Source organism: Corvus moneduloides, chromosome 20 (assembly GCF_009650955.1).
Source record: "Corvus moneduloides isolate bCorMon1 chromosome 20, bCorMon1.pri, whole genome shotgun sequence".
NCBI lineage: Eukaryota > Metazoa > Chordata > Aves > Passeriformes > Corvidae > Corvus > Corvus moneduloides.
The window spans coordinates 6,007,574-6,031,117 of NC_045495.1; the positions used below are offsets into that span (position 1 = coordinate 6,007,574).

Here is a 23,544-nt window from a genome sequence, read left to right on the forward strand (position 1 = left end):
CTCCTGGGGACAGTCTGCACATGTACCCAGAGTACAGTGAGGTTCTACCCTGTTTTCTTATAAAGGCAGTGAGGAGCCTCCTCTGATTTCAGCTGAATGATTTGAGCAGATTTGCAGAGAAGTTGGTTTGTTTCTTTCCCCCCCGGGCATAGCAGCAGGAGGCAAATCCCACTGCCACAGCTGAAAATAAGTTTCTGCAAAACAAGCAGTGACTGGAATGATTAATCAAAGAAAAAAGAAAAAGAAAAAAAAAAAAGGGGGTTGAGCTCCCTGCCTGTCTTTCGGTTTCTCCTTGAGAAACTTCATCTCCTCCAGCCACGACGTCTTCTCCCACTCCATGAGCCTTCTTCTGACACCCTGGGACCTCACAAAGGCTGCCTGTGCGATGTTGGGATTAGGGCAGATCCCAAACAATGCTCCCTAGCCAGGGGAGGTGGGGGGATCTTTTGCTCTGAGTAGAGCCTCTCAGTGTTTGTGCATTCCTCAGGGACTGAAGGCTTCTCATACATGAGAAATGGAATTAATTGAGAGAGAGTTTCAGGGTTATGTATCTATCTGCCTGCTGATAGATCTGTGCCATGCTCCCAACCAAAAACTTTGAAGTTGAGATGTGGAAAAGACATCAGCCCTTCAACCCTCTGCTCTTTCCCCTCGGCTGGAAATGATCCCAGCTGCTTTAAGTCCTTCTCCACGTTGCAAAATCAGTGATGGTGTGGGAAGGTGGGTTTCTTCTGATCCTTTATACAGTTCAACTCCCCTGCCAAGGCAGGGTCACCTAGAGCAGATGACACAGGAACACGTCCAGGTGGGATGTACGGTGTCAACAGATTTACTCCTTTTGTGCAAATATACTCTTTTCCTACTACAATATCCATAGCTCCATTCCCAACTACAAGCTCAAGAACAGATGCAATTGTGGTTAGTGCTAACTGTGTATAAAGTTAGCCAGTGGTCATGATCACAGGGAATCAGATTAAGTTCTCCCTACTTCATCATCTCCCTGTGCCCATGAAACCTTCAAGAACTTTGGTATCTTCACTTCTGAGCTGCCAATTCCTCTCCTAGATCTAACTAGAACTGGCCAAACGATTAAGCCAATATTGCTGGGGAATTGAAGGCAGACAGTGCACATAATACAAACCTCACACAGGCTTGGCCCGGTGTGAACATAGCAGGAGCAGCTGTGGCGTGAACACCCCTCTCCACCTCCGGCCATCACATTGAAGGGAAACACTCAGCTTTTGAGACCGATATCCAGTTCTGGGGCCCTCAACTCAGGAAGGACATTGAGGGGCTGGAGCATGTCCAGAGAAGGGAACAGAGCTGGGGAAGAGTCTGGAGCACCAGGAGTAGTTGAGGGAGCTCGGAGGGCTCAGCCTGGAGAAGAGGAGGCTCACAGGGGACCTTCTTGTGCTCTACAATTCTCTTACAGGAGGTTGTAGCCAGGTGGGGGTTGGGCTCTGCTCCCAGGGAACAAGGGACAGAGTGAGAGGACATAGTCTTAAGCTGCATCACGGCAGGTTCAGGCTGAACATGAGGAATTCCTTCATAGAAAGGCTGATTAGACTTGGAAAGGGGCTGCTCAGGGTAGGTGGAGTCATCATCCCTGGAGGTGTTTACGGAAACACTGGATGTGGCACCCAGTGCTCTGATCTGGTTGATATGGGGGTGTTCATCGGTCACGGGTTGGACTCGATGATCCCGGAGATCTTTTCCAACCTGATGCATTCTGTGATTCCCAGCAGCCAGACCCCGCGGCTTGGGGGAGGGGTGGCTGCACGGCTCTGGATGGGCCTCCCGCACCCTGGGGCGGCCGCGTGTGGGAACACCAGGCTATACCCCGCCCTGGGCGGGCTCCCGGCGAGACCTCACACCTCCCGCCGGGGAGATTTTCCCCTTCTGAACAGGGAAAAAATAGCAATAATTAAACAAAAATTCAAAAGGGGGGGGGAGACCCCCCATCTCCATGGCAACGGGCCCCGCAGCACCTCCTGTTGCCATGGAAACGGCCAGGCCTTCCGGCGGCGGCCGGAAGCGGCGGGCGCGCGGGGCAGCAATGGCGGCGCCCTCGGCCCCGCCGGCTGCCGCCGCCCTCACGGTGCTGTTGTCGGTCGGTGCCTCCGCGCCCGGATTGCTGCGGGGTGTCCCCGCCGCCCACTCCGCCGCCGCGCTGCGCCCCGCAGCCCTGCACGACGGGGAAGGTGAGCGGGGCCGCCGGCGGGCGCAGCCGCTGCCGCCTTGGTTCCTCTGCCCACCCCGTTCCGCGCCTTCCCCAGATCCCAGCGGAGCCTTTGTGTCCCCTTTCTCCGGCCTTCTCCTTGTCCTGCCCTGGACCCCTTGGTACCCCCCTCAGCCCCCATTTCTGTGCACGTCCTCAAGCCCGTCTCCGAGTGCGCTGCTCCCGCCGTGTCCCGCTCTCCGTGTCCCTTATCTTCCCGCTTTCCCTGCGCTTCCCCTGGCCTGCACCCAGCCTGTGGGCACCCATTTCAGTCCCTCGACATCAGGCTGCTCCCCCTCACCCTCATCTCCGTCCTTTGACAGTAAGCCCAGTGGATAACATTACCACGAGCTTGAGGGATTTGCGTTTTTCTGTCCCTGTGGTATTCCCAGAATGATTTTTATTACGCTTTTAATTCCCGTGTTCCAACTTACCCCCGTGCAGTGATTTTCTTTATCAGTCCAGTGCTCTGAGCTGATGGGCAGGTTCCACCATCTCCTCACATGTCTCCAGGGATTGCAGTGCATTGTTTTGTTTTTCACTGGTGTTTTTCTGGCTGTTGAACTGAGGTTGATGGGAGAGAGGTGGAGAAGTCTGTTTCAGTCCTTGCTGTGTGCCCAGGAGAACACCTAAACTTAGAGCTTGGAAGCACTTCTGAGATGTGATAACCTCCAGGCATTTTTGGTGATGAAAATCGGCCTTCCAGCAATTTAAGAAGTGTTTATCTTTTTGCCAAAATCATCAGGACTGTAATAGTTATTTTTATGTCTCTTGCTTTCTCTTTTAATGAGACTGAAATTTACTACAGATGCTGTTGCTTTTTTCCAGGCAGCTTCCCAGGAAGCAGCAAGAGCCAGCCCATATGTTTGTGACACCCAAGATAGCACTTGTTTTCACTCTATTTGGTTATTTACGCCTGGTTTTAAAGGCCTCAGGTTCCTTCTCTTCTATGCCAGGATAGAAATGAAAGCTGTTAATTAATCCCGTGGGCTCACTCTCCCTCTGCTCAAGCACGTAATTGTTTTATAGCAACTCCAGTGCTGTCTGTGGCTGTCTGAGGTGCTGCTGTGCTCAGTTCACAGGTTGATCACCTACATCTTTGTCTACGAGGACTTGATCTCCCTGACCTGTGGTGCTGTTATCATCTGGTACTTTGCTGGCAGCTTTGAGAAGAATGTGGGCACAGTGAAGCACTGCATCCTCACTGCCAGTTTCTCCGTGCTCTCCGCCCTCCTGTACCTCTTCCTCGAGCCCCTTGTCTCCAGGCTGTTGGAAGTGGGAGATGCCAAAGGGTTCATGCCAGTGGCTTTTGCCACGCTGGGGGTTTCTACCACCCGCTCACGCATGAGGAGGACTCTGGTTTTTGGGTGCAGAGTTCCTGTGGTGCTGGTGCCGTGGTTTGGGCTCTGCATAGCGTGGTTTGTCCCCCACTCTTCGCTTTTGGGGAACTTGTGTGGGCTTCTGGTTGGGGAAGCCTGTATCCTTTCCGAGTGGGAAGCCCTGGGCCAAAGCAGGATTGTGGTGGGGAGGAGGTGCTGTGGTTCTCATCGCTGAGGTGCACTGGCTTTTCCTGGACTCCTCTCTGCACTAAACCCTCACTGGCTTTGCTCATCCTCGTCCCATCCCATTCTGCATTTGTGTTTCACCTCACCTGCTCCTTCTCAGTGCATGCAGAGAACGTGGAGCTGAGGAGGGCGATGGTCTCTGAAGGTGGTGCTGGGTAGATCCGGGAGAATTCTCCAGGGAAAGTGGTTTGTGGGCAGAGGGGGACTCTGTGTGGCTGTGTCAGAAATGAGTGTGTTTTGTCCTCAGTTCTCCTTAACAAGCTCCTGACTTCAGATGGTCTTGGCTACTGTTTCTGCTTGGATTTTCCAGAGTCGGTGGGCTCTAAGCTGGACCGGGTATTCCCTTTCACTCTGCTAAAGAGGATACCAGGGCTGGAATACATCCCAGGGTCCTTAGCAGAGAGAAGAGCCTCTGAAAACAGCAAGTAAGTACAGGAGTTCCTGTGAAACATCTTACAGGGGAGTTTTCAGGTGTGCGTAGAGGCATGAATCGCCTCCAGAAGCTGTATTGTGCCTCTCCTGTTCACATCGTGGGTGTTGTGGGGAACAGAGTCACCCACTGATGTTACACTAGTGACAATAGCGTGACTAATAAATCACCACGAATTAACTTCAACCAGGTCTTTATTGAAAGCTAAATGGAGGTGGAAGACCTCTCCTTTGCTGCAAGGGCAGTGTGTACACATGGGAAGGTATTGCAGCTGTGGCTGACATGAAAGCTGAGTTGTGTAATTCTGCCTCAGCAAGAGGCAGTTGTTCCTGGCTCTGTGGCTCCCTGGGGCGTGATCCTTATCTTTATTCGCCCCACCTCTCCTGCCAGGAATGCTGTGAAGTGAGTTGTGTCCAAACCTATGTAGGAGCAGAGCATTGTAAATTAAGGATGGCACTTACAAAGTTCAGTGCAAAGTTTGGTGTCTTTTAACCTTTCAGCAGGTTTTCAGTATCAAGGCAGTGTTGCTTTACAGAGAAGAAGCCTTGGGGCCCACAGGTGACATGCAGGAAAGGTTTTAACACAAACCATGAGAACTCACTTGTTTTCTAAAAGGCTTGAAAATGGAGATCAAATATTTACTTTTTCTAAGGTGTCCTTTCAGTTTCACAAAGGAAAAATAGTTTTCTATTCAGGGTTAAATTCTATGTATTGTTTAAACCATCGGCTCACTGTGAAGTTTTATTTGAAGTGGAAGCATTCCCAGGTGTTTGCACTGGCCTCACCCATGGGAAACCATAAAAGCAACCATTGCCTGCAGCAGGAGTGTCCCCCAGATCCATCAGGACACTCAAAACATGTGAATGCTTGCAGGGGAGGCCAGACAGATCCAGAGTCTGTGTTTTCTCTCTCTCCCTCCTGTGCAAGTGCAGCTTTTGGAAGGAGAGGCTGCCTGGCTCCATGCTGAGCCTGTGCCAGCACCAGTCCCATCCTGCTGTGCACAGCACGTCAGTATCTAAACCTGCTTCCTTTGGTGAGGTGACACAGACTGCTGTGACACAAAGGTATTTACATGAACATTTGACTGTCAAGCAGGGCGTGGGAAGGTGTTTCTAGGATGCTTCCACTGCTGCAGCTAAATTTGCATGTCTGTGTCTTGGATAAAACTTCTGTAAGTGCCTCTGGAGTTTAATTTTTATTATTTTGGTTCTTATTTCCAAGCAAGAGCTCTTAATAGTATGGGATTTGTTTTCATTTTAAATTTTCATAAGATTCAGGCATTAAATTGCCATGAGACAGGAGATATTTCTTTGAAGTCCAGGCCTTGGCATCATGTTTGTGTCCACAAATAAAAAGAAATCCAAAATCAAACCCACACCCCAAATAATTGAAATCTCCAAGCCTGAAAACCCCAGCATGAGCCAGTCTTCTCTTCTTTCTGGGAACTTGGCAGTCATGGCTTCATGAATATTGCCTGGATTCTCAGGTCTCATCCTCAAGTTGTGTGTGGGCTGAGCAGCACTCCTGAAGTCCCAGAGGCTTCAGCTTCCAGGCAGATTGCCTCTCTCCTGATGGGTTTTGGCAGGATGAGTCATGCCTTCTGCTGGCAAAGACTTCCTAGCCCTTGCTTCTGAATGATTAATTTTATTTCTAACTCTCTCTTTTATTTCTAACTCTCTCCTCCTTCCCTTTTTTTTTTTGCTCTGTACTCTGGGCTCTTACTGGCACCAAAGGCCTTTGTGTTTTCTTGGTAAATAACACTTGGCGGCTGTAACTTCTCCTGATTAATGACCTGGCAGATGTGTCACTCACAGGGCAGGGAGGATGCACACAGGAATCTCAAGGCACGTCGCAGTTTGGCTTGTGTGTTCCTTGCACAAAGAGCCTGGGGCCGAGAACCACGCAAGAACCACGCTCGTTCAGTGGGTGTGGAGTCGGTGTGGGTTGGGAATGGGAACAGCTGTCCTGGGAGGCCACTAAGCCCATTTTTTACTCAACTGCTGCTTATAATAAGAGCTTTTGTTGTAGTGAATCCCTCTGATGGATTGCAGTGACCTCTCTGAGCTCTGGTCAGGAGGAAATCTGCCCCCAGGGCACTTCCAGCACTAATTAGGCAGTGTCAGTTCTGAGCACAGTGTAACTTTCTGTTTTCTTCCTGCCCAGGATTAACCCTGTGCCTGGCACTTACCCCACCCAGAGCTACCACTGCCCTTCGCCTCTGGCTCTTCCTGCTTCCCAGCACCCCAGCGCTCAGAGCCAGGGCTTGCATCATGGCCACGCTCCGGGATACGGCCACACTCTGGGATACGGCCACACTCTGGGACACGAGGGATCTCAGCAGGGCCATGCTGCAGGACACAGCCTCAGTTCTTCCCACTACCAAGCCAGAAGTGCCTTTGGAGAGTGTCCTGGGCAGGCCCACGCCGGAGCCTCACCGGGACAGTGCTGCCAGCTGGGCAAATTCTCTGTCCCACAGCACGTGTGCCCAGCTCAGCCACAGCCACCTGCAGCCACGGGCCTTCTGGCTGCTGTTCAGCAAGCACCAGGGTATCCAGCAGCACCAGTGGCCTCTGTTTCAGCTGAATTTACCAGAGTCCAGGTGTACTGATCCTCCAGAGAGCAGCAGGACTCACACAGCAGTGCACTGCTGGCATCTTTGCTGTGTCTGGGGTGAGTGTTGGAATGGGTTGGTAGCTCCAGTGAAGGCCATTCCCCTGCTCCCTGGCACAGTCTACTTGAATTATATTTCCCTTATAATTTTTTTTTTACTTCTTGATGTTGTTGGAGGATGGGAACTGTATCACCTCTGTGAACTTCTCATCCTTCTGAAGTCTTTCTTCTTTGCTGCATTTAGCAGCTGCATTTTTCCACAGTGCCACTGGAGTTCCAGTGCACCAGCTCCCCAGGCCAAGGTAGGAACCTCATTGGCAAAACACTGGGTGAATCTGGGGTTTAACTAAGCTGCAGCAATAAGCACTTCCCGTTTACATTCCTGTCTTTTTTACAGGTGTGATGTAGCTAGGACCCAAAAGGAGTGGGAATCATAGGAGCCTGAGTTTATAACTTAAAATTAAATGGAGGAGGACAGATGTCTGTCCTACTGGTGACTTGTCCACTAAGAGAGTGCCTTGAAAGGGGCTTGTTATACCAACCTGAGGCAAGAGGGTAGAATACAGAATACCTTTTTCTGCCCCAAAACACAGCTCTAAAATGCTGAAGGTCTTATGCCTGCATCAATGGATTGCCTTCATTTTCTGAGAGCGCTGCACCAGCCCAGCCTGTGTCATCATCACTTACCAGTAAGGCAACCTCAGATGCCTGTGAGGTAGTGAGAGACTTTTCAGTAAGGGATTTTGGCCCTTTGTGGAGCAAATGGTTATAAATCCAAGGAGCTGGGAGAGACCTTAACAGTGGATTAGAAGAATTAGGAGGAATGTAGCAGTGCTGTTGGGGGTGTTCACACTGCTCGGCTTTAGCAGTCTCACCCACCAATATTAGCACAATCTCTCCCTGTTTTTTTCAGAGCAGGTGGGCAGGTGTGTGGGAGAGGGGAGTTCTCAGCCAGGGATTTGCAATAGGATGCACTTTTTGGTGCTTACGTCTGTAATGAAGGAGTTTGGTCCAGCTGCTGGGATTTGAGCTTTATTCCCAGCTGTGTAGCCCACTGTACAGTGCCCAGTAGTAATCTGCTGCCTCTGCATCTGTAAATCAGCCAGGATCTCAACAGCTGCCCTTGACTCTACTTAAGAGTTTTGCTGTGCTCCAAAAAAAGTGCTCCATGAAGTACAAAGTGCCATTCCTGCTCTTGGAGATGTTCTTGCAGTGCCTCACCCAGCCCCAGAAACTCGACAGCCTTGGGGCTCCTGCCTGCTCTCGGTGAGCCTGGCCAGAGGCAGCTCTGGCAGCTGCACGTTCCAAAGCACGTCCCTGCCTCTTTCCTTTTTCCATCATCAGGGTCTGAGGAAGCCCCACGTTGCCATCCAGCTGCTTTACTTCTCCAGGAGCCCCTCTGGAATGACTGCCACAATCCCATGTGGGATGCAGAGGCTTCCTTTTGGAGGAGACCAAAGTCAGTGCTGAGAACTTACACCTCAGATAAATAAGACATGAGTAAGAGGCTCTTCTTGCAAAGGTGAGCACCCCAGGCAGGGCTTTCAGCAGGAGGATGCAGCAATTTGGGAACCAGCCTGGTGTTGAGGGCCAGCTCCTCTGTGGGATCACAAATTGACTTGATTTTATGGTCCTGTTTTTCCTGCTGACAGCAATTGCATTGTTATATTTTTAGTGTGGAGCAAGAGCAGGATAAGGAGCTTGTTTGGACTTTAAAAGCATGTTTTTAATACCAGGAAAGCAATGCTAGAGATAACATTGAAATGTTGATACTCCATTCCCATTAGTGCCTTGATTTTCCTCCTTGTGAAATCCTTGCCTGTAAACCTAGGCATTTTATCACCGATTTTTTTCCAGAAAGGTGATGAGGATTCGTAGCAATCACTAATGTTGTGTGTCTCCAAATTGTGAACTTGAAATACAGTTCTGAAAGACGGACTGCTGTGCCTCTGGGTTTGTTTATAAGTGGGGAGCTGGAGCGTGCCCCTCCGGGTGATGGAATGGGATCAGTGGGATGGGCTGTGGGCGGGATGGATGCAGCTGCGTGTCGCTGGTGGCCTTGGACGCGCACTGAGGACGAGCACTGGGGACAAGCGGTATTGCACACTGGAAAACGCTGGAAACCAGTTGTTTTTCCTGTCCAACTCTTTATCAGTCAATCTGGTGAGAGATTCGCTGTCCCCGCAGAGCTGTCAAAGGGATGGCGTGTTTCCAGGGAATAGTTTCCTGGCTTTACAGCGGTAGAGGATGCCCTGTAAGAGTCACTGCAGTGTCACAGCCAGCAGCGGGAACAGCCCCAATCCCAGCTGGTGCAAACCTCTCTCCAGGAGAGAAGGAGCAGGTTCCAGCCACGAACCTTTCCATGCTGGGGCAAGACAACTGCCACAGCCTTCCAGGTGAGCCCTGAGGACAGGACATGCCAGATGAGCACAAAACTTAAGAGTTTGAATTTGTTTTCTTTCTGCTCTCAGATCTTTTTGGGAGCTTGGTCTCTCTGATCTCTACAGCTTCCACCATGTCCCCAGGAATGTTCTGAGTCCAGCTGCACCTACTGGTCACGTGCAGTGTGTTGGACCTGCCTTCAGTGCCTTTCAGATGGATGTTTGTGGAGATTTATTTTCTGCTCCCTGCTTTTCTGAGGACATCCATGCCACAGTGAAATGCTCTTGGACAGTGGAGTCCAACAAGTCCCAGTTCCTCAGGGCTGGGGGTAAGTTCAGAACTCATCACCCAGGGAAGTGAAGTTGCTGAGAGAGAGGAAACAGGTTGGGATGACACATTTGCAAATGTGTCTGAGGCTGAGAAGAGGATTTAAATTTGGAAGAGAGGGAGGTAAAAGTCATCAGCTCACTGGGCTTTGGCATCTGCCTAACTAAGTTCACGGTAATGTTACTCATCACACATTGCAGTACCAGCTCGTTTCCTTAGCGGGGAGACAGAGAATTGAAGTTCCTAAAGCAGGAAAAAAAAAAGGAAAGGAAAAAAATCAATAACCTCCCAGTTCAGGCCAGGATGGCTGCCCCTGGGAACGTGCTGTTCCTGGAGGTTTGTTGTTCCGTGCCTCTGGCTCATTCCCAGTAAAACTGCCACAACATTCCATGCCAGGATTGTGTCTGTCCACAGGGTGTGCAGAGAGTCCAGAAAGCCCCTTGGGTTGCCCCCATGTCCTCAGAGGGTCACTGCAGAGTGACAGTCTGGGGACAAGTGCTGGGAGCAGAGCCAGCTGTTCCCTGTCCTTGGAGTAGTGGTCCTGCCGTAGGAAGGATGCTCTGGAAGAGCCCAAGTCCATCCCCTCTGCTCTTCAGCTCCCACCATGATGCAAGGGAAAAGGAGTCAGGGATACATGAGGAAAGCAGAACTGACTTGGACCTACATCACTGCCCCATCCAGGAGTGAGAGGGGATGCACGGAGTGGGGAGGCCTGGCAGGAGACATTGATGCTGGAAGGAAAACGGGTCTGTGGTTCTTTGCTTTCCTGTCATTAATTTGTGGCCAAGCACACCCATGCAGATATCCTGACTGGGGGCCAGCTTCCCTGTGCCAGGGCCAGGACACTGGCAAATGCCACCTCCATGGCTGTCCCATGGGGTCCCCTGTTGTTTGCTGGCACCGTGAGGGTCTCGTGGCCACAAGTTCAGCCTCAAACTGTGGTGGGAACAGAGAAGAGCTGGAGAGGTGGGAGAACTAGGTAGAGAGACAAAGCACTGACCAAACAGGCCTCTGTGAGCTGCAGGACTCTGCTTCTTCCCTCTGGGGGGTTTGAGCTGGGTGTGATGAGACCCCAGCCCCTTCCCTGTGGGGACAGAATGGGACAGGCTGTGCCATAATGCCTGTCCCCAGTCCAGGCACCTGGTGGGATGACCCCAGCCATGGACCTGCTCTGTCCTGCCGTCCCCTCAGGGCCACTGGGACCTTTAACCAGTGTCCATTCACCCCACGGGGTACAGACCAGTCACCCCAGGGAGCTTCCATGGGGTCAATCCCAAAACTGATGTGAGTGGCATCAGTACTCAGGTGACCTCACACCCCTCAACCCTCTGCTCAAATGCTGTCACAAAATCGGGTGTCCCTGCAGCCCTGGGCTGGTGTTTTTCGGGTCTTTGCCCCCTCCTCACACCTCTTCTGGTGCCTGCCAGGCCCAGCTTGAACTTTGGACCTTCCCCGAGTTTTTATTGACTCTGGAGCCAGCGTCAACACAATGACAGCATTAGGATGGTGACTTCGGATGTGCCAGTGTCTGGCTGGTGAAGGGAGGGGACCCAGCCCCGGGGTGACCCCACTCAGCCGTGGGGCTGGCTCAGTGGGGTCAGGGCAAGCTGTGCCTCTGGCTTTGGCCAAGCTGGAAACAGCAGAGTTGTAACTCAGCTTCCTCACCCCAAAAAAGAGATGAGAGCAGCGGTCCCCGTGGGTCTGGAAGTCTGGGTTATGAAATCTCCCACTGGCGCTGCTGGAGATGTTTCCAGAGCTGCTTGTGCAACTTCCTGGTGTGGCAGCGAGAGAAAGACCACCCCAAAACACCAGAATCATCTGGGTTGTGGTTAAATCAGGAGCATGTGCTCCTGCCGGGTGGAGCAGTCCCCTGGCTCCCAGGGAGGGTGGCAGTGACTGGGTGCCAGCCTCCACCCTGGGGGCCCCCTGACCCCCCATGGGGCCCTGGTCTGGGCAGTGACCTTGGGGGGAACTGGGAGTCCCACAGCAGCACCGTGTGCACCCAGGAGTGGCCACAGACAGCAGTCCTGCGTCTGCAGGTCCTGGCTCAGCCCAGAGTTAGTGTCCAAAACTGACCTCAGCACCCTAACTCCAGCCCATGACCCCAAACATGACCCCACAGTGACCCAAACCCTGCTCCCACTGTAACCCCAGCTCTGACCCCACCATGACTCCAATGCCGGCCCCCAGACTCACCCCCGAACTACAATGTTGACCCCAAGCCTGCTCCCCACACTGACCCCCTGCTTACACCCACTGTGACCTCTGGACCCCATTCCTCTGCACCCTGACCTCAGCCTTGACCACCCCAGTTCTGACCCACCCCTGACCCCGACTTTACCCCCGGCCCCTCCGAGCGCTCCTGTCCCTTTAAGACCCCCGTCCTGGGGCTGTCCCATGCGCCGCCGCAGAGGGGGGATCTTCACGGGCAGGCGCGCTCGCCGCCTATTGGCGGGCGGTGAGGGCGGAGCGTGTTCCCCCGCGCGTGTGCCCGGGTGGTGCGGTCCGCTGTGCGTGCCGGCCGCGCCGGGGCCGCGGGAGTCGCCAGCGCCAGACGGGCCGGGCCGGCGGTGGGTGCGGGGTCCCGGGGCTGCGGGGTCGTGTGGCTGAGGAGGGGTGGGTCTGGGGGTCCTCTGTGGCTGCGGGGGGGCTGAGCCCCGCCTTTGGGGTCCTCTGTGCTGGGGAGGGGCGGTCCGGCACCCCGTGGTGGGGTTGGCATGGGATGGGGAGCTCTTATTGTATTGGGGGGACTGGTGTGATTGGCTCCCTGTTACGGGGATGATCGGGATCCCCTGTTATGGGCGTGCTGCTGTAAGTAACCCCGCTGTTATTGGCGGGGAGGTCGATGTTAATAGACCTCTTTTTGGGGGAGGACTGGGAGGACCAGAGCCCCCTGTTCACTGGGAGGTCTGGAGTGAGTGGGCATCCTGTTACTGGGAGTTACTGAGATGTTTAGAGATCCCTCTTATTCGAGAGGTCGGGGAGGACTGGGATGTCCCCTGTTATCTGGGGAGTGTGCTGTGACCGGTCCCCTGTTATTTGGGGAGGACCGGGATGACCAGAGCTCCCTGTTACCTGCAGAGTCTGCTGTGACTGCTCCTCTGTTATGTGGCAGGAATTGGTATGACCAGAGCCCTTCTTATTTGGGAGCATCTGGTGTTGCTGAGCACCCTGTTACTGGGGAGACTGGTGTGACCAGTGTGCCTTGTATGGGGGGCTGGCATGAGTGGCCCCCCTGTTATTTGGGGGTACCCCTATCATGCCTGTCCCCCGGGGGCTGTGGGGTGGGGGACTGACCAGCACCCCTGGCAGGGCTGAGGAAGGGTGGGCAGCCTTCACGGGGTGATGCCTGCCCTGCCTTGCTTCCACAGCGCTGAAGCGTTGCTCAGACTTACCCCATCCCAGGTTGTTGCTGGTTAAAAGCCTTTAATGAGCTTAATTTTCTGGCACTTCCCTGCAGAACGTTATTCCCAGTATTTAATTGACACCTTTGCTGCAGGCTGGGCTGTTCCGCTGTTGTTCCATCTATTTCACTTTATAAACTGCTGGGGTGTGGGAAGGTTGTTTGCTCCTGACTTTTCCTGATGGAGTTTCTTCAAAGAGTGAAATTACTCACCTAGGGAGTGTGCTTGTCAAAGGAAATAATGGGAACCCCCTCGTTTTGGAAATATTAAGGCTGGAGGGGGCGAAGACATCTGGATGATGGTGTTGGGAGATAGTCATCAGTGTGGAATTGGTTCTTGGGGAGTTGTCTTAGTTGCAGGAGTAAGCACTGCTGGAACAGCTTGGAGTGTGCTTTGTTCTGCCGGTGCTTAGACCTTGGGTAAGCCTGGGTTAACTTTTGGAGTGTGAAAGGAAATGGGAATGCTTGGTGGAATGTGTACAGAGAAGAGGGGTCACTGAGGCTGTCTGATGTGAGTCTGAGAAGGTGAAATGGGTTTGTACTTTTACAGCTCTTTTTAGAAAGTAGAAACATATCCAGCTGAGAAGCTGGAAAAGTGCAAGGAGGAAAGAGTTAGGGCTCTGTCTCTGAGTTGTGGAAGTGAATCAGTAGCGTTGGTGGGGACATCCCCTTCACAACAGAGCTCTACACTTTGTGTGGGCTGTCATGAGGAGCTCTGGGGTTTCACAATTTTTTTTGCTTAGTGGGGTGCCGTGATGCACACATCCCTTTTGCTAGATAGAAGGGAATGGGCTTTCTTCCAATATTTCTGTAATTCTCTGAGAAATCCCGAGGAGCTGTTGCACACATGCAGAGCGGCTGATTAATCTACTCCAAATGAGGAAATCGGTGTTTTGGGGAGGGCTGGTGAGCCAGACCCTTCCTGAAAAACCCAGCATTGTCTCAGTACAGGTTTTTCTTGGGCTGGTTGACAGCAGTGAACCAGGGTGTGCATGGCATGGAGTGTGTCTTAGTTTTGCCCGTGGATGTGATTGTGCACAAGAACTGTATTTGCAGAACACAGAGCAGGGAGAATATGGAGCTACAGGAAGAAACACTAATGAGTGTTTTCTTTTAATCTTTGAGTGTGAAAGCCTTGGAGAGTGAGGTGAAGAGTGGGCAGGAAGGAGGGGGATAGTATCACAAATCTGGCTTAACCCCCTGTTAATTAGTCCTGCTCTAATTGTGACAGAGAAGAACCTCTTGCTTGTCACCACCTTGCAGTTGCCTCCTGTTCAGTCAGTAATTTCTGGATTGATGCCTCCTGGACAGCCAAGTGCCTTCTGCAACTTTTATTTTGTTCCTTGCAGAGCAGCTGGAGGAGCTTGACGGGGCCATACAACCAAAACTCCTTGAACTGTCTCCAGGGAGACTTTCCCTGCTGCTCACCACCCTCCGTGCTGGAGCTCACAGCCCCCACCAGCACTCGTTTGCAGATCCATAGGTGCAAGGTAACCCCTTTCTTTTGAGTGTCACAGGTTGTGGAGCACCTCTGGGTGCGGTTGGGTTTGGGGAGGGTGGCTGGCAGTGGGTGCTGGGAGTGCTGGTTTCTTTACCTGCAGCAAGAGAAGTGTGTGGAACTGTCTGACTGAAATCCCATTTGGTCTTTTCTCTGTCCGTTGCTTGTTGTGATGCAGCAAAGTTTGTGTTTGCTCAGTTCTGAAGGACTGGGGAAAAAGCTTCCCTGCTCAGGTCTGTGCTCCTGCCATCTCCTCCCCTGGTATAAAAGAAAACCACCTTCAGTTACCTCTGTGGCCACTGAACTTTGTTCTGTTTCCTGACGTGGGCTCTCCTGCCTCTAAAAACACAATTCGTAGAACTTGCATAATTTGCTTTCCCAATGTGATCATTTGATCCCAGGGATGAGATGACTTTGTACACGCTGCTGTGGGAGTGAGTCACCAGCCCTGCAGTGACAGGTGCACCTCTGCCAAGATTGCTTTTTTAAAGGCTTTGAAATTAAACAGATCAGAACAAATAATTACAGGCTGCTCATAATCTCTTGCTGTTGATCCCCAAGTAAATGTTCAAAGTTAATTGTATGCTGCTATCACCCATGGAATCCAGAAAGACCAGAAGCCATCTCTGGTGGCTTCTGGAGGGCCACAAGTCCAAATTGTGGCCAAATTTGACCCACGGTGGCAGATTACTGTTGTATTTTTGCTTAGTAATCAGCCATGTCCATCCCTCCAGTCACTCCTTTGCAAGGAATGGAGGTATTGATTAATTTACCTTCCTTTCTTGCTGTGTGGAGTAGGACATGGTGAGGTTTAGAGTTAGAGATGGGGTTGAATTTTTCTCCTTGGGAAAATCTGTCTCTGGCAGTGCATGGGAATTCTGCTGGGGAGGTTTAGCAACCAGCTTGGGAAGTTGGTAGGTCTGGCTCTGTAGTGCTGGCAAGTACCCTGGGTCTTGCTGCCTGGTTGTTTGTGAAACACATCAATGGACTCTCTTTTACGGGTCATTGCTGTGCCTCCTCTCTTAACTCCAAGCTTTGGAGGAGCAAGTTGATAAAATACCTGTAAGGATTGTGCAAGCCCTGGTTGTGTAACAGGTTTCCATGCATAACTGCTGGAGGTAAGAGGAGCAGCTCCTGTTACCAAGGAACAAAAAACTCCTGTGTCAAATATCTCTTCTCTTTGAGTTGATTGTGCTGGTGAGTTGGAGAGCTTCGTTTTTTTGTAGCTTGGGGCCAGCCCTTCAGCCTGGGGCCCCTGAGTTGTGTGATGTCCTGTGGCCTATGTCATGTTTTGGGTGTGGAATTGATGTTCTGAGGTCTGCTGTGGCCGTGGTTGTGTGTGATTGCAAGGGGCTGGGAAGTTGCCTGTATTTCCCAAATCATTTCAAAAAGGTGAGATCCAGGTCAGATTGCTGACCTGTGGCAGGCAGGGAGGTTTGTAGGGTGATTGACTGCACACCCTTCTAATAGGGCAGCCAGAGCAGGACAGCTCTACTGCTGAGTTACCAAGAGATGCAAGGATCATGCAGTAACGCCTCCATTCCCTACAGCAGCGTAGGAGATGGGCTTGTCATGTCTGAAAAGCTCTTGCATCCTCAAGAGGAAGGTGGGCTTATAAATACAAAATGTCCTGGCTCCTCACAAACAGCTCTTGGTTCTCTTGAAATAAATAAATAAATCCCCAAAACGCACTGTTCTGATCAAAAGTCTTGACAATTCCTAAAACTTTGCAAGATCTGTTTAACCCTGTCCCTCTGGTGCTCTTTCAGCTGTTGATTTCAAATGAAACCTCTCAAAAGAGACCAGCATTGGAGGGTTTTGCTGTCCAAACTTTTCCTGGTGGAAGAGGTCAAAGTCTGTGGCTACTGACCTCATCCATAGGGCTCCTTTCCCAGTGGTGGCTGCAGGCAAAGCCACAGCCTGTCACACCAACCCTCAGCAAACTCAGGCACAGGGTGAACAAACAGCCTGTGGGGAGGAGAGGAACTTCCAGCTGTGGCTGTGGCACCACAGGGTACAGAACTGGCAGAAGGGGCTGCTGAAAAAACGTCATCTTCCCTCTTGATCTTAGAAAAACATCTTCAGCAGGATTTGAACCAAAAAAGTCCATTTTTTGGATGCCCATGCCTGGATGGGTTGCTCCTGAGGTTTCACAGTGCTCTGAGCAGTTGTTTGCCTGAGAGGTGCCCATGGAGTTGACAACAGGGAGGTTTACAACTCCGGCAGACCTGTCCCTGCTCCTGAACATTGCTGGTGGCGAGACCCCTGTTCCTCTTCCAAGTGATGCCTGAAGAGTGCTGCTCTGGATTTGTCCCTCGCTGGGAGGAGAGGCTGGAGAACAGTGTTGGTTCCCAGGGGCTCAATTTATCTGCCATTCTCAGATTTTGTTTATCCTGTAACCCTGAACTCTTGTTTTTCTGTGCTGGCTCTGCGATGTGTGTGAAGGAAGGTGCCCAGGTGCCTAAGCCAGGGAGACACCCCATGTTTAAAGGCTGAGAGTCAGGCTTTTATCTGGTGAAAGGAGGTGTGCAAGTTCAGTAATTCTAGCTTGCTTTAAGGCAGCTTGGCAAGTTTGAATTAATTTGTGTGGGATAATGCCCTGAATCCTTTGGTTCGGTGCACTGAGCTCGCTGCACAGCCCCACCTCAGCACACCCATAGCATAGAGTTCCTTTCTGCCTCACTAAAGCAGTTCTTGTTCTCTTCCTTGCTTTTGCAGCTGCTCTGCTGTCCTTGAATAAGACCCAGGGGCCAGAAAGCATGCAAGTGTGACACAGCAGAAGCTCAAATATGCAGTATTTCAAGATCCAGACTGATGCACACTCTGTGTCTGTCCTGTGCCTAAAATAGAAGTTTTGCTGATGTCTGAGCCGGTGTCTCAGGGTCTGGGTAGAAGAGACCTTTCACATTTCACAAAAAAAGCCCCAACAGCTTTTGTGTTCCTTTCCCTCTTTGAGGTGCTGCTGCAGCCAACTCCTCAGTTTGGATTGGGATTTCTGAGCTGGTGGCAGTGTGCAGAAGCACTTTCCCATTTTTGTGTGAGGCTCTGCTGCTTTCTGCCCTTCTTTATTGAGCTGGTTAATGGGAAGCTGTGGGAAATATGTGGGAAGAAAGTGATAGGGAAACTCTAGGTGTAGCAAGCCTTCACACCAGCATGTGTGATCCAGCAGAGGCTGAAGGGACAAGGAAAGCTGTGAGGTTTCCCACTGTGCCTTCCTTCCCCAGGGGCCCAGGGACTCCCCTGTGTGATGATTCCCACTTAAAGCAGGGAGCCTGTGCAGACCAGACCAAACAGGGCCACTTGTCTGGCCAGATCAGCATCCTCTTGTTGATGGGAAATGCAATCTCCGTGTGGCAGAGCTGTGGAGAAAAGGCTGAGCCAAGGCAATTGTTAAAGAACCTGGATCTGAGCACCTGCTTCCATGAGCTGCTTTTGTTTTGGAAAGGACTACTTTTCCTGCCAGGTCTCCTTTTAGTAAAAAGGAAAGTGAAAAGAGCTAATTTGAGATTGGCACAGGCTGATGTAAAATTCCTTAGTCTAATTGGTTGCATTCTGAAGAGGAATAAGAGAAGATCTGTTTTTGCCCTGAGGGTCTCTTGGCCCGATCCCACACACTAACATGCAGGAAGTCCTGGCTGCACTGGGGTTCAGAGGAGACCAGGCACAGGAGCCTGGGCAGAAATGCCACCTCAGCCACAGCCCTGCTCTTGCTGCTGCTGCTGCCTCTCCTTCTTCCTCTTGGGCTTGTGTGTGTGGGGCTCCTCTTCCTGACAGCCATCAGTAACCTGCCTGTCTTGTGTCATTAGTGGGTGAAAGAAGAAAGCCCTTGGCTGGTCACAAGACTGCATTCCTGTTAGTGGGCAAGTCTCTTCCTTCTCCTCCACTGCTGCTGCTGTGAGGAGTGATGGGGTCTCAATGCAACTTCCTTTTGGTGCTGCCATCTCTGTGAGCTCTCCACAAACTCTGCAGACCTATGAGAAGTCTTTCTTTTTTCCTCCCAGATGTTTCAGTTGTTTAATTTCTGTTTACAGTCCTCCTGTTTTGCCATTGTGTCTACAGCTCGGGCTGCAGGTCACTGCTGTACAAAGAATTGGAGTTTTCACCTGGTTTGGTTGCTTATCTCTCTTTATCATTTATGTGTCTGTTCTGAGGTTGAATTTTGGGGCTGTGCCATGACACTGGTGGAAATAATTGATCCCTGATTTAAAACTGGGCTTTTTTAAGGCTAATCTGTGTTGTGCCATGGTCAGCACAAGAGAAAGGGCAACCCCTGGGGCAGACAAGGTGGGAAGGGAGGTCTGGTCATGCACACCTGCCTCTGCCTTGGGAATTCAGGACGGTCCTTCCTGGTCAGAAAGAGGGGTCTGGCAGATCTGGTGGCAGCGGTGACATCCCCAGCCACGCAGAGCTCCCAACACTGGAAATCGTGACAGCTGCACTTCCTCTCTGCTCACTACGTGCTGCCTGTGCTGAGTCAGGGACATGAGGGCCACTGTCACATGGCTGCAGGGAGCACGAGGAGTGCTCTCTCTACCAGCGGTGCCCCCTTGTCCCCTGCCCTGTGTGGGGCTTTCACTGGGAGTCTGAGCTGGAGACAGCTGCTCTGAAGGAGCTTTTTGAGTGTGTATTGCTGTTGTATTTGCTGTTAGACTTGCATGAATTCCTGTTTATGAGAAGCTGGAAAGCAGTCCTTTGGTAAGTGTTGCTGGATGGGATGGGTGGGCTGGTGGAGAGGGAATGGGTGCTCCAGGGCTTGAGTTGGCACCGTGATGGTGGTGTTGTGAGAAATGAGGGGATCTCATTGCTGCAGGGGTGGTTTGGCTCCAAAGCACTACCTGCTGTCCTTGCTGGTGCTCAGCTGAGACAGCCTGGACCTTGCTGGGGGCTGGGAAGGCTTCTCTGCCTGCACCCTGCTGAGCTCCCTTTGACTGGAGCCCGGCACCGGTGCCAGTGTCGGGCAGAGGGTGACTGATGGCACTGCACGCACGTTTGTCACGCAATCCCTCTGACTCCATCACCACCGATTCTTTTTCTGCACGTATTGCAAAACAGAGGTTCCACCTGCAGCCCCTGTGCTTATCTGCAAGTGTCCAAAGGGTGCTGATGCTTGGGAAAATTGTGGGTGTTTTGATAGCTCGGGGGCAGCTCTGGGGGTGGCAGCCCCTGTGCCAGCCGTGCCAGGGCAGGCAGTGTCTGTAGGGTGTGTGGGGCTCGTGGAGATCCCCCTCTGGTGTCTTGGGCTGGAATCAGGGGCTCTTTGGTGCTCTGGCTGGTGCTGGGGATCCATTATCAGAGGTGGGAGCAGTGAGCAGCCTCCAGGCTGTGCTCACTCAGCAGTTTTCCTTCTCCTTCCCCTCTGGACGAGGCTGACGCTGCAGGTCAGGGTGTGCTGATGGTGGCACAGGGCAGAGTCAAGCACAGAACTTGGTCGCTCGTTTTTGGGGCAAGAGTCACAGGCTGCAGTCCTGGTTTGGGGCTGGGAAGTTCAACTGAGGCCTGAGGTACTTGGAACTCATCACAGATATTACATTAAAAAACAGGCTACTTCAGTCTCATGAAGAGACAACTTCCTGCCCAGATTGCCAACTTGGCTTCAGAGCCAAGGCCTTTTGGTCACTAGGAGACACCACAATGTGACTTCCAGAAGGGGAAACCTCCCAGCCACGTTTTGTGATTGTGGTGCCGTTTCCCAGAGTGCTTTTAGGGGGCATCTGATGCAAGGAAGGAGAATAGATCTCTTCTCATTGCTGAACACTTGACTTTCATCACTCCCCAGCCTGTCTTGTTTGTTGTAATACTGTTTTGATATCTATATTTAAATACTTTTTAACCCCGTGGCCTTATAGCACCTTTAGTCTGTATGGAAATCAGGGGGGATTTGAGGATGCCTGGCGCTGAGAGTGCTTCCTGTCCTTTTTTTCCAAGGTGTGCATGAGAATGAGGAATAAATTTCATTTAATATGAGGATGAAGTACATCTGTTTGCTAGCAGGGAGATGTGCAGAGAAGGTCCCTGATGATTTGAATGATTGTGAGCTACCATGCATCAAGCAAATTCACACATTCAGGGGCTGAAAAGCTGTGCTAAAACACAGCATTGTTTGATTGCAATCTTTCAAAATGTTGTGACTTTTCTGTGTGATGTAAATGCTCACATCTCGATGAGACTGATTGCTGTGTGCATAAACAGGGATCCAGGAACTGGAGCTACCATAAAAAAAAAACCTCCAGGGATATGGACATCTTGTCTGACCTTGATTGAAGATGTAATGAACACTGTGGATAAAATGACCACCCTTGAAACTGTTGTCAGGGAAAGTTTTACTTCTGTATCATAAATTTCCTTTTTCTTTGAAAAACCTAGTTTGATTCTACCAAGGCCCTTCCTGAGACTGCAGGATTCCCAGCATAGCTACATTTCGAGTAAGAGTCAGGTTTCTTTTCACTGGAAGTTAGAAAAGGACATGCATTTGAAAATGAGTTGCTGTAAACTTCTGGAGAATAATTGTTACAGACAACTGTGAGACTGAGATAAATTGAGGGATAATCTTCCTGTGCTGGGTGAAGCGAGTTCAGTAGTTCCTGAGTTATGTCAACCCTTTAAAAACGAGAAATGAGGTCTAATTTCACATCCTTTGCCTTTCTCTTGTTGTGTTTAAGCAAATCTTTTCCTGAGGGTAGGGGTGGTGAAGGGAAAGTAAAAAGAAGAATCTGTAGCTGGGATGTAAGGCTTGAATAACCAAATGTCCAGGACCAGAGGGAGCCCACCATCAAAATTAAAGCAGCTTTTGTGCTGTGTTCCATCATTAGGCCGTAACCATGATTCCTCCCAGGGTTAGAGATCAGCGTGGAAACTTTGTGCTGTGGAGATTGGGAATGAAGAGAGGAGAGCAAACCAGAGCCATAAACCTGGAATGTTCCCTTCCCTGGCTGTGGGCAGTGACTGGGTGGCCTGGCTGCAGCTGCAGGGTTCCCCTTTGAAGCACTGGAGAGCTGCAGCGTGGTCAAGGCAAGGAGATAGCACAGCTTCCACCCCCACATCCACCCAGGCAGCATTCCTGGGAGCTGCCTCCCCGAGGATGCCTCTTTCCAAGGCGGCACTGCTTGGGAGAGCAGACCACCTCTGGAGGCTCGAGAAAGCCAAACCCCTCTGCTCTGGGAGCTGAAGCTCTGCTGCTTTGAGCACAGTGATGAATTTTGGCTGGGGACAAAACCCTCACCTGGCTGAGGAGAGCACAGGCTCATTCTTGCCCTATTCTTTGCCCACCCAGGGCAGCTCATGAGTATCCATGTCTGAGCTATCTGGAGCTGGGAATTGCTGTGGGCTGCTCTCCTCCACCTGTAGTTGGTGACAAGGGGGGGCTGCTGTGTCCTGTGCAAGGAGCCTTCCCCAGGGCTCAGCTGCTGCTGGGTTCGGTGCTTAGAAGGGAAGGAGCTGCAGCATCTGCCCCAAACCAGCTCAGCGTGGTCTCCATCAGCCTTGTTTTTATTCATGGCTTCCTCTGAGCAAAGATTTGTCACTGCTTTATGTGCCTTGGGGTTTTCAGGGAAAGTGGGTGAAAGACCCACTGACATGGCCATCATTGCCCTGTATGAGGAGAATTGTCCACCCTTGTGTAGTTTGGGCAATGAAACTGCTACTGAAAAAACCAACCCACCTTGCAGAGTTGGAGATATTTACTCCTGCCTGTGTCTGGGCACTGATTCCTCCACCTCTTTGCAGAGTTGGGCCATGCTGTGTACAGGCAGCAGCTGAGGCTCCCTGGGAACCACGGACCACTGGCCCTCAGGGCTTTTTTTCCCTGAGATGTAAAGAGCAGTTTAAGTGATGAGTGAGATGGCAAGAACCAAAACCCCAAAACTCTGTGAAAGGATGGGTTGCCTGGCAAATTTTGGCTGAGATTCCTACAGATGAGGTGGGGTGGCAGAGGGGAAGAGGAGAAGAGCTTGTAATTAAAATTTCTAGGCTTTCATCAGGAATAAAAGCAATAAACCAGCAATGTTTTTCCCCCATCAGCATATTCCTCTGGTGTTGATTGCCAGACCAGCTCCTTGGTGATTTACTGGAACCAGACAAGTAGGAGGAGAGGGATCCTCCTGGGAGCTGTGCCTTTTTGGCAACTAAGCCCCAGTTGTGGAGGCTTTAACTAACAGTTTAGTCTACACTTGTACAGAAGTAACATCCAGCTCTTGCTTGGCTCCAAGATCCAGCACTGGAAAGCCTGTTAGCAAGGAGGGAGGACAGGGTGACCTGCCTGATGGAGAGGAATGTGCAGTTTGCTTGTGTCACATCACTCTTATTTTTCTTCCAACACCCTGCCTTGGTGCCTTCTCTGGGAACCCAAGGGAAGCTTTGCAGTGGTGTTTTAGTGCCCCTTGTAATGCAGTTACTTGCCAACTTCTCCACCAAATGAAACTTCTTGTGGGGTTGAGCGCTAGTTGAGTTGCCAGAGTACCCGTCTAGGGTCACTGCCAGGTGGCTGTGGACTTCTCCCTGTGCTCCACAGAGTGCTTTTTATAGCTGGTGCCCTGCACAGGGCTGTGTGTTGTCTGGAGCTGCACTTCCCTTGTGGGGGTAACAACAAGGGGTTGTTCTTTGCTGGAGGTTGTAGCTGGTGTCCCTCATTAGTGCTCCCTAAGCTTCACCTTCCGTTTTCTTCCCAGCTCCTGAATGTGTTGGCATAACCTTCAGCTTCAGTCACTTTTATTTCTCAGGCATGGCACGTATCCTTTCCCTCCTGCGGCACCACCATGGCTCTGAGTCACTTTTCTGGGTGCAAGTTCAAATGTCCATGGTCTCCAGGCTTGGCAGGATGCCTAAATACAAGAAGAGAGTCACTTTGCCCTTCCAAATCAAGTTTTGAGTTAATTATCTGTTTACTTGGTCAGAGTGTGTCCTTGTGTGCAGGGAAGATAATCTTGCAATCTGGATTAGGGTTGGAGGAGTTCAGAGCTTTGGCACAGCAGTGGGAGGGAGGGAGGGAGTGATGGGTGGCTCCCCAGGGGAAGGACAGGGGCCATAGGGCTGGTTGGGTATTTGAGGGCTGTGTGTTTGTCCTTGTGCTACCACAGACTCTGGGAGTGGTTGTGGGCAAGTCCCAAGTCACTTAAA

The 23,544-nt window shown here is 51.4% G+C and overlaps 2 protein-coding genes across 6 annotated transcripts in view; both read left to right on the forward strand.

The window, feature by feature from the left end:
- Window positions 1-1,372: 1,372 nt before the first annotated feature.
- On the forward strand, window positions 1,373-8,762 carry RHBDD2 (rhomboid domain containing 2). 3 transcript variants are annotated; one of them, XM_032130128.1, is made up of 4 exons: window positions 1,373-2,201; window positions 3,301-3,413; window positions 4,058-4,208; window positions 6,377-8,762. In XM_032130128.1, the coding sequence occupies exons 1-4, from the start codon at window positions 1,534-1,536 to the stop codon at window positions 6,819-6,821; spliced, it is 1,377 nt and encodes a 458-aa protein (XP_031986019.1). In that variant the 5' UTR covers window positions 1,373-1,533; the 3' UTR covers window positions 6,822-8,762. The 3 variants fall into 3 exon arrangements, with proteins under 3 accessions (XP_031986019.1, XP_031986018.1, XP_031986021.1); XM_032130127.1 differs by having other exon boundaries at window positions 1,381-2,201; window positions 3,301-3,695; XM_032130130.1 differs by having other exon boundaries at window positions 2,022-2,201; window positions 3,294-3,695.
- A 3,254-nt stretch (window positions 8,763-12,016) lies between these two features.
- The window catches only part of LOC116453803 (NADPH--cytochrome P450 reductase), a 28,531-nt gene continuing 17,003 nt past the window's right edge, over window positions 12,017-23,544 (forward strand). Inside the window, exons 1-2 of one of the 3 annotated variants that reach the window (XM_032129625.1) lie at window positions 12,017-12,102; window positions 14,290-14,425. The gene's annotated coding sequence lies outside the window, so the exon portion shown is untranslated. Of the gene's footprint in view, window positions 12,103-14,284; window positions 14,426-18,979; window positions 19,129-23,544 lie in introns of those variants that run through there. The other 2 variants (XM_032129624.1, XM_032129626.1) reach the window with 2 other exon arrangements.

Excerpts from the sequence above, each read along its gene's own strand:
- RHBDD2 (XM_032130127.1), top strand. The coding sequence starts at position 1,534 with ATGAGGAATTCCTTCATAGAAAGGCTGATTAGACTTGGAAAGGGGCTG. Across the intron at positions 3,696-4,057 it reads GCTTCTGGTTGGGGAAGCCT|ATGGTCTTGGCTACTGTTTC; the intron begins GTATCCTTTCCG and ends TCCTGACTTCAG. Across the intron at positions 4,209-6,376 it reads AGAGCCTCTGAAAACAGCAA|GATTAACCCTGTGCCTGGCA; the intron begins GTAAGTACAGGA and ends CTTCCTGCCCAG.